The sequence below is a fragment of the Penaeus vannamei genome, chromosome 12, assembly GCF_042767895.1.
Source record: "Penaeus vannamei isolate JL-2024 chromosome 12, ASM4276789v1, whole genome shotgun sequence".
NCBI classification, from domain to species: domain Eukaryota; kingdom Metazoa; phylum Arthropoda; class Malacostraca; order Decapoda; family Penaeidae; genus Penaeus; species Penaeus vannamei.
Genome location: NC_091560.1, coordinates 4976981 through 4989480, shown reverse-complemented (window position 1 = coordinate 4989480; position 12500 = coordinate 4976981). Strand labels below are relative to the sequence as shown.

The following is a 12500-nucleotide window of genomic DNA, read 5'->3' as shown; positions in this document are numbered from 1 at the left end:
AAACACGAAATAGAGCAACCCCCCAAAACAAATCAGAAATAAAACACAAAAACACAAAACCCCCACGAAAAAAAACACGAAAAACACCGAAAACCCCACGAAAAAAACACCAAAAAACCCACGAAAACAATCCAAAACGACCCAAAAACCCACGAAAACGAACAGCAACCCAAAACCAACCCAAAACCAAGCCAACCCACCGTCTTCCCGCTGCTGTTCTTCATCTTCTCCGGCTTGATCTCGAGCATCACGCACACAGCCGCCATGACGAGCTTGATGGCTTGCGGCGGGTTCTTCATGCTCTTGACCACCGTGATGTCCGCTGGCTTGAGGGTGTTCAGCGCCTCTACGGCCTCTGTAGGTCAAAGAGGAGGTGTTTTTTTAGCTTTTGTTTTTTTATTGGTTTTATTTGCTTTTTTTTTTTTTTTTTTTTTTTTTTTTAGCTTTTCTTCCTTTTTCATTGGTTTTATTTGCTTTTATTGTATATTTTTTCTTTTGTTCCACGCCTCTACGGCCTCTGGAGGTCAAAGAGGAGGTATTTTGTAAGGTTTTCTTTCTCTTTTATTGGTTTTATTTGCTTTTATTGTATTTTTTTTAGCTTTTCTTTTTTATTGGTTTTATTTTATATTTTTTTCTTTTGTTCAGCGCCTCTACGGCCTCTGGGGGTCAAAGAGGAGGTGTTTTGTAAGGTTTTGTTTCTTTTTTATTGGTTTTATTTGCTTTTATTGTATTTTTTTTAGCTTTTCTTTTTTATTGGTTTTATTTTATATTTTTTTCTTTTGTTCAGCAACTCCACGGCCTCTGGGGGTCAAAGAGGAGGTATTTTGTAAGGTTTTGTTTCTTTTTTATTGGTTTTATATGCTATTGTATTTTTTTTTTTTAGCTTTTCTATTTTATTGGTTTTATTTGCTTTTATTGTATATATTTTTTCTTTTGTTCAGCGCCTCCACGGCATCTGGGGGTCAAGGAGGAGGTGTTTGAGGTATTTTGTAAGGTTTTCTTTTTTTATTGGTTTTATTTGTTTTTATTGTATTTTTTTAGCTTTTCTTTTTTATTGTTTTTATATGCTTTTATTGTATTTTTTTCAGCTTTTCTTTTTTATTGTTTTTATTTGCTTTTATTGTATATATTTTTTCTTTTGTTCAGCGCCTCTACGGCCTCTGGGGTCAAGGAGGAGGTGTTTGAGGTATTTTGTAAGGTTTTCTTTCTTTTTTATTGGTTTTATTTGCTTTTATTTTATTTTTTAGCTTTTCTTTCTTTTTTATTGGTTTTATTTGCTTTTATTGTATTTTTTTAGCTTTTCTGTTTTTTATTGGTTTTATTTGCTTTCATTGTATATATATTTTTTTGTTCAGTGCCTCCATGGCCTCTGGGGGTCAAGGAGGTATTTTTTCTTTAGCTTTTCTTCCCTTTTTATTGGTTTTATTTGTTTTTATTGTTTTTTTTGCGTCGGAGGTTTTTCTTTAGCTTTTTTTTCTTTCTTTATTGGTTTTATTTGGTTTTATTGTATATTTTTTTCTTTTGTTTGGTTATTTTTGTTGTGTCGGAGGTCCTGGTGGTATAGTGTTTATGTTGTATGTTTGTTCATGGTTTCAGCGTGTTCAGAGACTCCATTTGGTGTCTGGGGGGCGGGGCAAGGTATGGTGTCATTGAGCTTTTATTATTTTGGTTTTGTATGATTATTTTCTTTTCATTAGTTTAGGTTATGTATCTAGATTTTTTTTCCTATTTTCTTTCTTTCTTTGTTTTGTTTTGTTTGATTATTTGTATTGCGTCGGAAGTCCTGGGGGTATAAAGTGTTTGTCTATGCTGTGTGTGTGTTTTTAAAGTTTATATGATTTACTTCAATCGAGACAAAAATTCCACAAACCTCTTTGAATACAGATGTACGTCAGTCTCGATACATACAACATACATCCACATATACACCACGCACGCTATAAGTACACCTCCTCGTCCACACTCTTAAAAGCACGGCCAAAGACTCACCGTGCAGTGCCGGCATAGCCTGGTTGAGCTCCGCCTGGCACTCCTCCTGCAGGGCCCTGGCATTCGCCGCGTGCACTCCGGCCTCCTCCTCCTCAGCCGACACCAGTTTCCTCCTCTCCTCCACTTCTAAGGACTCCTGTTAGAGCAATAAGGAGGCTTGTAAATCATGTACGAGTGCTATTAGAAGGGGTCAGACTAAGTATGTTTTTTTTTTTAGTTCTATTACATGGTTTGGGGTATAACTGTCTTGTATTATACCAAGGCAGTGAAATATAATTTTAGTTATATTACATGACTTGGGGTATAACTGTGTTACATTATACTGAGGCAGTGGTATATAATTTTCAATGGAGCTTCCACGAAGGTAGACTCATACGTTTTACGATAAAATTAATGTTGAGTCAATACCCTTACACAAATATCGTTCTGTGACTCACACGATAGGATAAACCATTCTAATTAAATCAAGGAAGACAAGAATCAATACAGCGTTGTCCTTCGATATATTTGTTTCCCCGTTCTTCTCTCCGTTGTTTATTTCCAATGCGTTCAACACGAATCCACTAAAAACAAACCACAAACCACAACACGGAACGATCTCAAAACAACACACGATCGATACAAACGAGAAGCTCATATAAACTCCGTGACCTTTTCTTCTCCCGAGGCACACTGACCTGCTCTATGATCTCCATCATCTTGCTGACGTCTTGGGTGGCCTCCTCGATCTGCGGCCCCAGGGAAGCCAGCATCTCCTGCATCACCGAGATCTGTGGGGGAGAGAAGGAGGACCTGGTCACTCTCTCGGTCTTTCGAAGTTGCTTTGGTCTTGAACTTTGCTTTTGTTAAATGGTGGGTGCTGGTTTCATGTGATAATGTTTAATTCTATCTATGTATATTTGCTTCTATATTTGTAAGTATGATACATATTTATACCAATATATGCCTATCTATCTATCTATCTACCTATATATATATATATATATATATATATATATATATATATATATATATATATATATATATATATCAACCAATCAATCAATCATCTCTATATATGTCTATATATACCTATATCTATATATACCTATATCTATATCTATATATGCTATGCATACATATACATATATATATATATATATATATATATATATATGTATGTACATATATTATATATATTATATATATATATACATATATATATATATATATATATATATATATATATATATATATATATATATATATATATATATATTCATATAGATAGATAGATATGAGGACAAACTTTCAAAATATAGCAATAATAAGAACACTGCACATACGTCTGGATAATTAACATTAACTGAAACCCAAACCCAGCGCCATCGCCCGACCGAAGCCAAGTGCGAACAACGAAAAAATAAGAAAGAAGAAGAAGAAGAAGAAGAAGAAAAAAAAAAAAAAAAACTTTTTTCCCGAGCGCCGCCCACCTGCGAGGCGGCGAAGGCCAGTTTGTCGAGACCCGACAGGTACTTCTTCTTGACGGCGGTGACCTGCGTCTGCCGGGCGGTGAAGAGGGCGCGGAACTCCTGCAGAAGGTGGAGGTAGCTCGCCGGAGTGACTTGGGGGCACCACTTCCCCTCCGTCAGGATGTCCTCTGACACTCGCCTGAAAACGTTCGAGATTCACTGCTTTGAACTCCCAAAACTTAGTGAAAAGATCGCGCTGGTAAGAACAATTTCATGTATATCTATCAGGAAATATATTTTCCTTGTGGAAATAAAACCCACCCTGACACTGAACACTGAATCGAAAAAAAAACAAATCACAAATCCAATAAACATAAAAATCACACACACACACACAAAAAAAAAAAAAAAAAAAAAAAAAAAAGCTCTTCAGCCTGCCTTAACCCTATGACTTTCTCTCCCCCCCCAATTCTCCCGCTAACTACAACCCCCCTTCTCTACCACCAGCCCTTTCCCCTCCCCTCCTCCCCCACCCCCCTCATCCCCGTCAGGAGCAGAGTCGATACAAAAAAGCCCTTCAGCCTGCCTTAACCCGAAGACTTTCACTCCCCCCCCCCCCACCAATTCTCCCACTAACTACAACCTCCCCCCTCTAACCCCCACCCCTTTCCCCTCCTCCCCCCTTCCCCCCCCCCCCCTCTCCCCGTCAGGAGCAGAGTCGACACAAAAAAGCCCTTCAGCCTGCCTTACCCCGAAGACTTTCACTCTCCCCCCCCACCAATTCTCCCGCTAACTACAACCTCCCCCCTCTAACCTCCACCCCCTCCCCCTTTCCACTCCCCCCTCCCCTCCCTTCCCCCCCCATCATCCCCGTCAGGAGCAGAGTCGACCCCAGCCAACCTGGCCGTCTGGTGCGTGGCGGTGGCGGCGGAAATGACGGCGTCCTTGATAGACCTCCTGAGTGGGACGACCTCCAGGTAGTGCTCGCCCACCTTCACCAGCGCCTCTCGCGGCCACGGCTGGAAGTGGAGTGAGGTGAGGGAGATGAGTGGAAGTGGAGATGAGTGGAAGGTGAGTGAGGTGAGGGAGGTGAGGGAGATGAGTGGAAGTGGAGATGAGTGGAAGGTGAGTGAGGTGAGGGAGATGAGTGGAAGTGGAGTGAGGTGAGGGAGATGAGTACGGTGGAGGAAATGAGTGGTGATGGTGGAAGAGTGGTGATGGAAAGAAAGAGACAGACAGAGAGATAGATAGATAGATAATTAGACAGTCAGACAGATATAGATATTGATAGATAGGAAGAGAGAAAGAGAGAGAGAAAAAAAAACAAAAACACATTTCTTACCTTGAAATAGTCGATGTGAGCGGTGAAGGAAATAAAGAAATTGGTTAGATATATAGATAGATAGATGGGCATATATATATATATATATATATATATATATATATATATATATATATATATATATATATATATATATGCATGTATATATATATATATATATATATATATATATATATATATATATATATATAGATAGATAGATAGATAGATAGATAGATAGATAGATAGATAGATAGATAGATAGATAGATAGTTAGAGATCTATAGACAGATACAAAGATAGCATCATAGTTAGAGGTAGACAGATAGATACAGAGTCAGAGATAGCTAGACAGATAAATAAACAGATATATATAGAGAAAGGGAATGAGAAGAAAGAGAGAAAAACAAAAATATCTCCCACCTTGAAATAGTCGACCGTGATGTGGGTGGTGAGGGCGGGGTAGCTGGCGAACACGTGTCTCAGTTCGGGCGTGGGCGGCGCCGTGATGACCACGTGCACCAGGTCCGCCACCCGCTGCGCCTGCTCGTGCCACAGGTCAGTCTCCGTCACGCCCCGGTCCTCGGCGTACAGACGGAGGCGCTGAAGAAGGAGAAAGGGGTGAGATGAGGGAGATGGGGGAGGGGGTGAGGGAGATGGGGGAGGGGGTGAGGGAGGGGAGGTGGTGAGGGTGTGAGATGAGGGAGGGGAGCTGAGGTATTGAGGGGGATGGGAGGGGGTGAGGTGAGGGAGGGGAGCTGAGGTGGTAAGGGTGGTGGGGGAGGGGGTGAGATGAGGGAGGTGAGGGAGATGGGGAAGGGGGTGAGATGCGGGAGGTGAAGGAGGGGGTGAGGGAGATGGGGGAGGGGGTGAGATGAGGGGGGTGAGGGAGGGGGTGAGATGAAGGGGGGGTGAGGGAGGGGTGAGATGAGGTGGTGAGGGAGGGGGTGAGGGTGAGATGAGTGAGGTGAAGGAGGTGGTGAGGTGAGGGAGGGGTGAGATGAGGTGGTGAGGGAGATGGGGGAAAGGGAGAGATGAGGTGGTCCTTCCCGCTCTTCCCAAAACCCAATCTCTTAATGAACGAAAATTAAAATCAACAAACCATTTAAATAAAAGCAATTAGACCTTTCCGCTCTTCCCAAACCCCGTCTGTTAATAAATGAAAGCTAAACATCATGAAAAAAAAATATTTCAATGGTAGCAATTACTCATTTCCGCTCTTCCAAAAACCCCGTCTCTTAATCAACAAACTTTTTAAATAAAAGCAATCAGTCCTTTCCACTCTTCTCAAAACCCAATCTCTTAAATAACAAAAATTAGAATCAACAAACCATTTAAATAAAAGCAATTAGCCCTTCCCGATCTTCCCAAAACCCAATCTCCTAACGAACGAAAATTAAAATCAACAATTTAACTAAAAGCAATTAGCCCTTCCCGCTCATAACGAACGAAAACTAAAATCAACAAAACATTTAAATAAAAGCAATTAGACCTTGCCGCTCTTCCCAAACCAAATCTCTTAATCACCAAAAATTTAAATCAAACTTTTTAAATAAAAGCAATCAGCCCTTTCCGCTAATTTTAATAAAAGCAATTAGCCCTTTCCGCTAATTTTAATAAAAGCAATTAGCCCTTTCCGCTAATTTTAATAAAAGCAATTAGCCCTTTCCGCTAATTTTAATAAAAGCAATTAGCCCTTTCCGCTAATTTTAATAAAAGCAATTAGCCCTTTCCGCTAATTTTAATAAAAGCAATTAGCCCTTTCCGCTAATTTTAATAAAAGCAATTAGCCCTTTCCGCTAATTTTAATAAAAGCAATTAGCCCTTTCCGCTAATTTTAATAAAAGCAATTAGCCCTTTCCGCTAATTTTAATAAAAACAATTAGCCCTTTCCGCTAATTTTAATAAAAGCAATTAGCCCTTTCCGCTAATTTTAATAAAAGCAATTAGCCCTTTCCGCTAATTTTAATAAAAGCAATTAGCCCTTTCCGCTAATTTTAATAAAAGCAAATAGCCCTTCCGCTCTTCTCAAAATCCCATCTCTTAACGAACGAAAATTAAAATCAACAATTTTAATAAAAGCAATCAGCCCTTTCCGCTAATTTTAATAAAAGCAATCAGCCCTTTCCGCTAATTTTAATAAAAGCAATTAGCCCTTTCCGCTAATTTTAATAAAAGCAATTAGCCCTTTCCGCTAATTTTAATAAAAGCAATTAGCCCTTTCCGCTAATTTTAATAAAAGCAATTAGCCCTTTCCGCTAATTTTAATAAAAACAATTAGCCCTTCCCGCTCTTCCCAAACCAATCTCTTTTAACCCCGCGCCCCATCGACCCCAATAATTTTAATAAAAGCAATTAGCCCTTCCCGCTCTTCCCAAACCCAAATTCTTTTAACCCCGCGCCCCATCGACCCCAACAATTTTAATAAAAACAATTAGCCCTTCCCGCTCTTCCCAAACCCAAATTCTTTTAAGCCCGCGCCCCATCGACCCCACCGCCTCACCTCCAACAGATAACTATGGTCTTCGGGAGACAGGAGGTTCGGCACATCTCCCGTTAAGATGAGCGTGTTGAGGAGATGCAGGATGGAAGGATGCTGCAGGACCTCATCTCCCACCAGGACGACTGTGGCCTTCTCCTCCACGCCAGCCGCGATGAGGGCGTCCTTCAGCACCCGCCGGAGGTCGCTGTAGCCTGTGTGGAATTTTCTGTTTAACATATATTTCTCTTTTTTCTCTCTCTCTCTCTCTCTCTCTCTCTCTCTCTCTTTTTTTTTTTTTTTTTTTTTTCTGTTTATCATATTTTTTTTTTTACTTCTTTTAGTTCCCTGATTTCTTTTGCTGTTGGAATTTTCTGTTTATCATATTTTTCTCTCTTTTTTTCTCTTCTTTTAGTTCCCTGATTTCTTTTGCTGTTGGAATTTTCTGTTTATCATTTTTTTCTCTTTTTTTCTCTCTCTTCTTTTAGTTCCCTGATTTCTTTTGCTGTTGGAGTTTTCTGTTTATCATATTTTTCTTTCTTTTTTTTTTTACTTCTTTTAGTGCCCTGATTTCTTTTGCTGTTGGAATTTTCTGTTTATCATATTTACTTTTTTGTATTATTCCATTTCTCTAATCTATATTTATCTTTTGTGTTGGCTTGGGAGGTTAAGAATTAGGATTTTGCATACTCGTCATTTTTTCTTCTTTTCTTCTCCTCTCATCCTTCCTGTTTTATTTGCTTGTTTACTGGTCATGACAAAATTCATTACAGATATACTCGGCCAACCTTTCATCATACTTTTTTCTTCATATACAATTTCACTTAATAATCGTCACCATCATCATCATTATCACGCTTAAATCATTCCTAATCTTAGGACACACAGACACACATATACACACATACACACACACGCACACGCACATGCACACACACACACACACACACACACACACACACACCCACGCACACACACACACACACGCACACACACACACACACACACACATACACACAAACCCAACACACACACTCACACACACACACACACACACACACACACGCCCACACGCCCACATACCGTCTCTAGCTATGATGCGCGGGTGGACCAGTCGATGACCGCAGATGTGGGCGGCGAGGTGGGTGAGAGAGCGCCTTCCCGACCCGCCCACGCCCACTAGCATCATGTGGCCGCCCGCACGCCCAAGGATTCTGCAGATGCGTGACACGTGCTGTACCACGTACCTGGGGGAGAGGGGGGAGGGTTAGGAAATGATAAGTGGGAGAGTGGGTGGGTGGGTGGGTGGGTGGGTGGGTGAGTAAGTGAGTGAGTGAGTGGGAAAGTGGGTGGGTGAGTGAATGGGGAGTGGGTGAGTGAGTGAGTGAGTGAGTGAGTGAGTGAGTGAGTGAGTGGGTGGGTGAGTAAGTGAGTGAGTGGGTGGTTGGGGGTTGGGTGAGTGAGTGGGAAAGTGGGTGAATGAGTGAGTGGGAGACTGGGTGAGGGAGTGAGTGAGTGGGAAAGTGGGTGAATGAGTGAGTGCGAGACTGGGTGAGGGAGTGAGTCAGTCGGAAAGTGGGTGAATGAGCGAGTGGGAGACTGGGGGAGGGAGTGAGTGAGTGGGAAAGTGGGTGAATGAGTGAGTGGGAGACTGGGTGAGGGAGTGAGTGAGTGGGAAAGTGGGTGAATGAGTGAGTGGGAGACTGGGTGAGGGAGTGAGTGAGTGGGAAAGTGGGTGAATGAGTGAGTGGGAGACTGGGTGAGGGAGTGAGTGAGTGGGAAAGTGGGTGAATGAGCGAGTGGGAGACTGGGTGAGGGAGTGAGTGAGTGGGAGAATGAGTGATTGAGTGGGAGAATGCGTGATTGAGTGGGAGAGTGGGCGAGTGAGTGGGTGAGTGGGTGAGTGAGTGGGTGGGTAGGCGAGTGGGGAGGTGGATAAATGAGTGAGTGGATGAATACATGAAAGAATGAATGGATGAACTAGCGAATGGATGAATGAATTGAAGCAAAACCCACTTGTGCTGGCCGTCGAATGAATGGATAAATTCATGAACTGACGAATGGACGAATGAATGACTGGATGAACAAAAGACCGAACAAACAAATACATGAAAGCAAAACATACACACCTACCCATCCAAACCCACACCTTAAACAAACAGAAAACAGAAAAAAAAATCCATCCGAACCCACACCTTAAACAAACAGACAAACAAACCAGCCAACAGCGCCCCGTACTTGAAGGTGACCAGATTCAGTTGGGTCTTGTGCTGGCCGTCGTATGAATGAACCAGCTGACGGAAGGATAAATGAATGAAAGAATGTATAAATAAATAAATTTGGAGCAAAACCCACACACCTACCCATCCAACCCCATACCCAAGCAAACAAACAAACAAGCCAACAGCGCCCCGTACTTGAAGGTGACCAGATTCAACTGGGTCTTGTGCTGTCCGTTGTGAGAATAAATCAGCTGACGGAAGGATAAATGAATGAATGTAAGAATGTATAAATAAATAAATTTGGAGCAAAACCGAAACAGAAATAAACAAGCCAACAGCGCCCCACACTTGAAAGTGACCAGATTCAGCTGGGTCTTGTTATGGCCGGCGTATGAATGGATGAAAGGATGAATGAACTAACAAATGGATGAATGAATTGAAGCGAAACCCACACACTTACCCATGAATGAATGGACGAATGGATGAGTGAATGAACGAATGAATGAATGAATGAACGAATGTAAAAAAAAAATGAATTGGAGCAAAACCCACACACCTACCCATCCAACCCCACACCGAAACAGAAATAAAATACTTATAAGTACAAACAGACAAACAAACCAGCCAACAGCGCCCCATACTTGAAGGTGACCAGATTGAGCTGGGTCTTGTGCTGGCCGTTGTACTCCTCGACGAAGGCCGCGACCGTCTGACGGAGCTGCGCGGCGTCGATCAGTTCCTCGTAACGCCTCTCGGCCGCCGGGGTGTCCAGGCTGCCCATGACGCCCCAGCAGACGCGCTCCAGACACGCCTCCGTCACCTGCAGATGGGTGGGGCCGGTGGGAGGGGGGCGGAGGGAGGATGGGTGGGTAGGTGTGATCGGTGGGGGAGGGGCGGAGGGAGGATGGGTGGGTAGGTGTGATCGGTGGGGGAGGGGCGGAGGGAGGGTGGGTGGGTAGGTGTGATCGGTGGGGGGAGGGGTGGGGGGCGTGGGGAGGGTGCGTGAGGTGGGCGTGGGGGAGGAAGAGAGAGAGATGGTGGGCGTTAGTGAAGGTTAAGACGTGACGAAGGCAGTGGTGGTATATATTTATATTTTTGTGAATATAAATATATACGTGTGATGGGGGTCGTTGAAGCGAGGGGAGGGGAGGGGAAGGAGGAGGAGGAGGAGGAGGAGGAGGAGGAGGAGGAGGAGGAGGAGGAGGAGGAGGAGGAGGAGGAGGAGGAGGAGGAGGAGAAGGAGAAGGAGAAGGAGAAGGAGAAGGAGAAGGAGAAGAAGAAGAAGAAGAAGAAGAAGAAGAAGAAGAAGAAGAAGAAGAAGAAGAAGAAGAAGAAGAAGGAGAAGGAGAAGGAGAAGGGGGAGGAGTAGGAGGAGAAAAAGGAGGAAAAGAAGATGGAGAGGAAGAAGGAGGAGAAGAAGAAGAAGAGGAAATACACGAGGAGGAGCAAAAGACAAATGTAACAGACGGAGATGATAATATTAAATGCAATTATGTGGAGCTTATGGAACAAAAACTATATATATATATTCATTATTGTTAACGCTCTATATCATAATGATTACTTGCGATTTAAGAAAAAAGTAGACACAAATGTAACGGACGGAAATAATAATATTATATGCAATTATGTAGAGCTTATGGAACAAAAACTATTAATATATATTCATTATTATCATTAACGTTCTATATCATAATGCTTACTTGCGATTTAAGAAAAAAGTACGACACACGATTGACACGGAGACAGATATTCAATAGGACTGTTTTTATCAACTTGCAACGATTTATTTCAATATGTCATGGCAATACATGCCTATATATTACCAATTTTAAGCTGCTTTATATTTACTAGGATTTTAATTTATGGGGATTTTCATACTTTTAAATGCGTCTGGCTCTTTGTAAAAAACATATACATATATTTGATTAGTACATTTCCTTGACTAGAGAGTAAAAAAAAATATATATATATATCCCCATGAATGTGTAATTTATCCTTAGCAGAAAAAAAGATTATTTACTCTTGAATACTTATAAGTACAGGTGACTTATTCATCAGTCTAGAAAACCAACCACACAGAGAATTTTTTTTCGATACTTTAAATTCAACAAAACGTCTGTCGATTGTATATTTCTAGCAGTATTTTGGTTCAGTTCTGATCAATCCTTCCTCTTGCGTTGAAGCGAATGGGAGGGAGAAGGAGAGAAGAGGAGAGAAGATAAAGAGACAGGGACAAGAAACAGATATTTTCATAAGAAGGAGCAGGGTGAAAGATAAATGTAAATCATTAGTGTTTAAAAAGGTCTCTTGGCGTTAGTTTTAGAATTTTTCACATGCATTTTTAGATTTATAATTCAAAAGTTTATCCATTTATGACTGTTATTATTAATTTGATTTAGACTAGAAAGTAGAAGAGATGTGTTTAAAGAAAGAAATTCTTTTAAGCAGTCATTTACATTTTATATACTCAATTAATCAAAATTGAAATGGCATAATAATCCTGCATGCTGAGACAACCACACTTTTAGTTCACAAAGGGATTAATTAAGTTCCTTTATAATAAAAGAGCAAAGCAAGGGGCCAAGCAATACACAGGTACATTGTTCATATAAGTGATATCAGTGTTCAGTGCTTACCAATAGCATAAAATGAAATATATAGATAGAGTACACTTATCTGTAACAACAATTTGCGTCCAACGCTTAAATAGAAGAATAAGAAAAAATGACATGAAACAATTTTTTTTGACATTATAAAATAATCTTGAAGTCATGTACAATCAAGAAAAAATCTTTACGTCATGTATCTCCCAAACAACAAATTTTTTAAAGTCATGTATAATCCAAGAAGTTCTTTCTTTCCTTTCGTGAACATTGGAAAAGAATAAAATAGTAAGAATAGAAAAGGCATTGGTTCTGAAACCTTGCGACCAAGCAAGAGAAAAAAAACACGTTGTGAGTCAAGTGCCAAAGGCGTGGCACTGATCACGTCCTCTGGCAGAACACGTAAAGCAAACAATGCCATTCCAGCTTCAG

The 12500-nt window shown here is 41.2% G+C and overlaps 1 protein-coding gene across 1 annotated transcript in view; it reads right to left on the bottom strand.

Annotated features, from left to right (window-relative positions):
* Nucleotides 1-12500, bottom strand: part of LOC113802260 (dynein axonemal heavy chain 7) — an 82179-nt gene that overhangs the window by 21882 nt on the left and 47797 nt on the right. The window contains exons 42-50 of the mRNA XM_070127602.1: nucleotides 10104-10282; nucleotides 8324-8487; nucleotides 7265-7455; nucleotides 5185-5364; nucleotides 4341-4459; nucleotides 3462-3639; nucleotides 2667-2759; nucleotides 1990-2125; nucleotides 201-355 (exon numbers count right to left, since the gene is read on the bottom strand). Coding sequence (XP_069983703.1) covers nucleotides 201-355; nucleotides 1990-2125; nucleotides 2667-2759; nucleotides 3462-3639; nucleotides 4341-4459; nucleotides 5185-5364; nucleotides 7265-7455; nucleotides 8324-8487; nucleotides 10104-10282 — 1395 coding nt within the window. The remainder of the gene's footprint in view (nucleotides 1-200; nucleotides 356-1989; nucleotides 2126-2666; nucleotides 2760-3461; nucleotides 3640-4340; nucleotides 4460-5184; nucleotides 5365-7264; nucleotides 7456-8323; nucleotides 8488-10103; nucleotides 10283-12500) is intronic.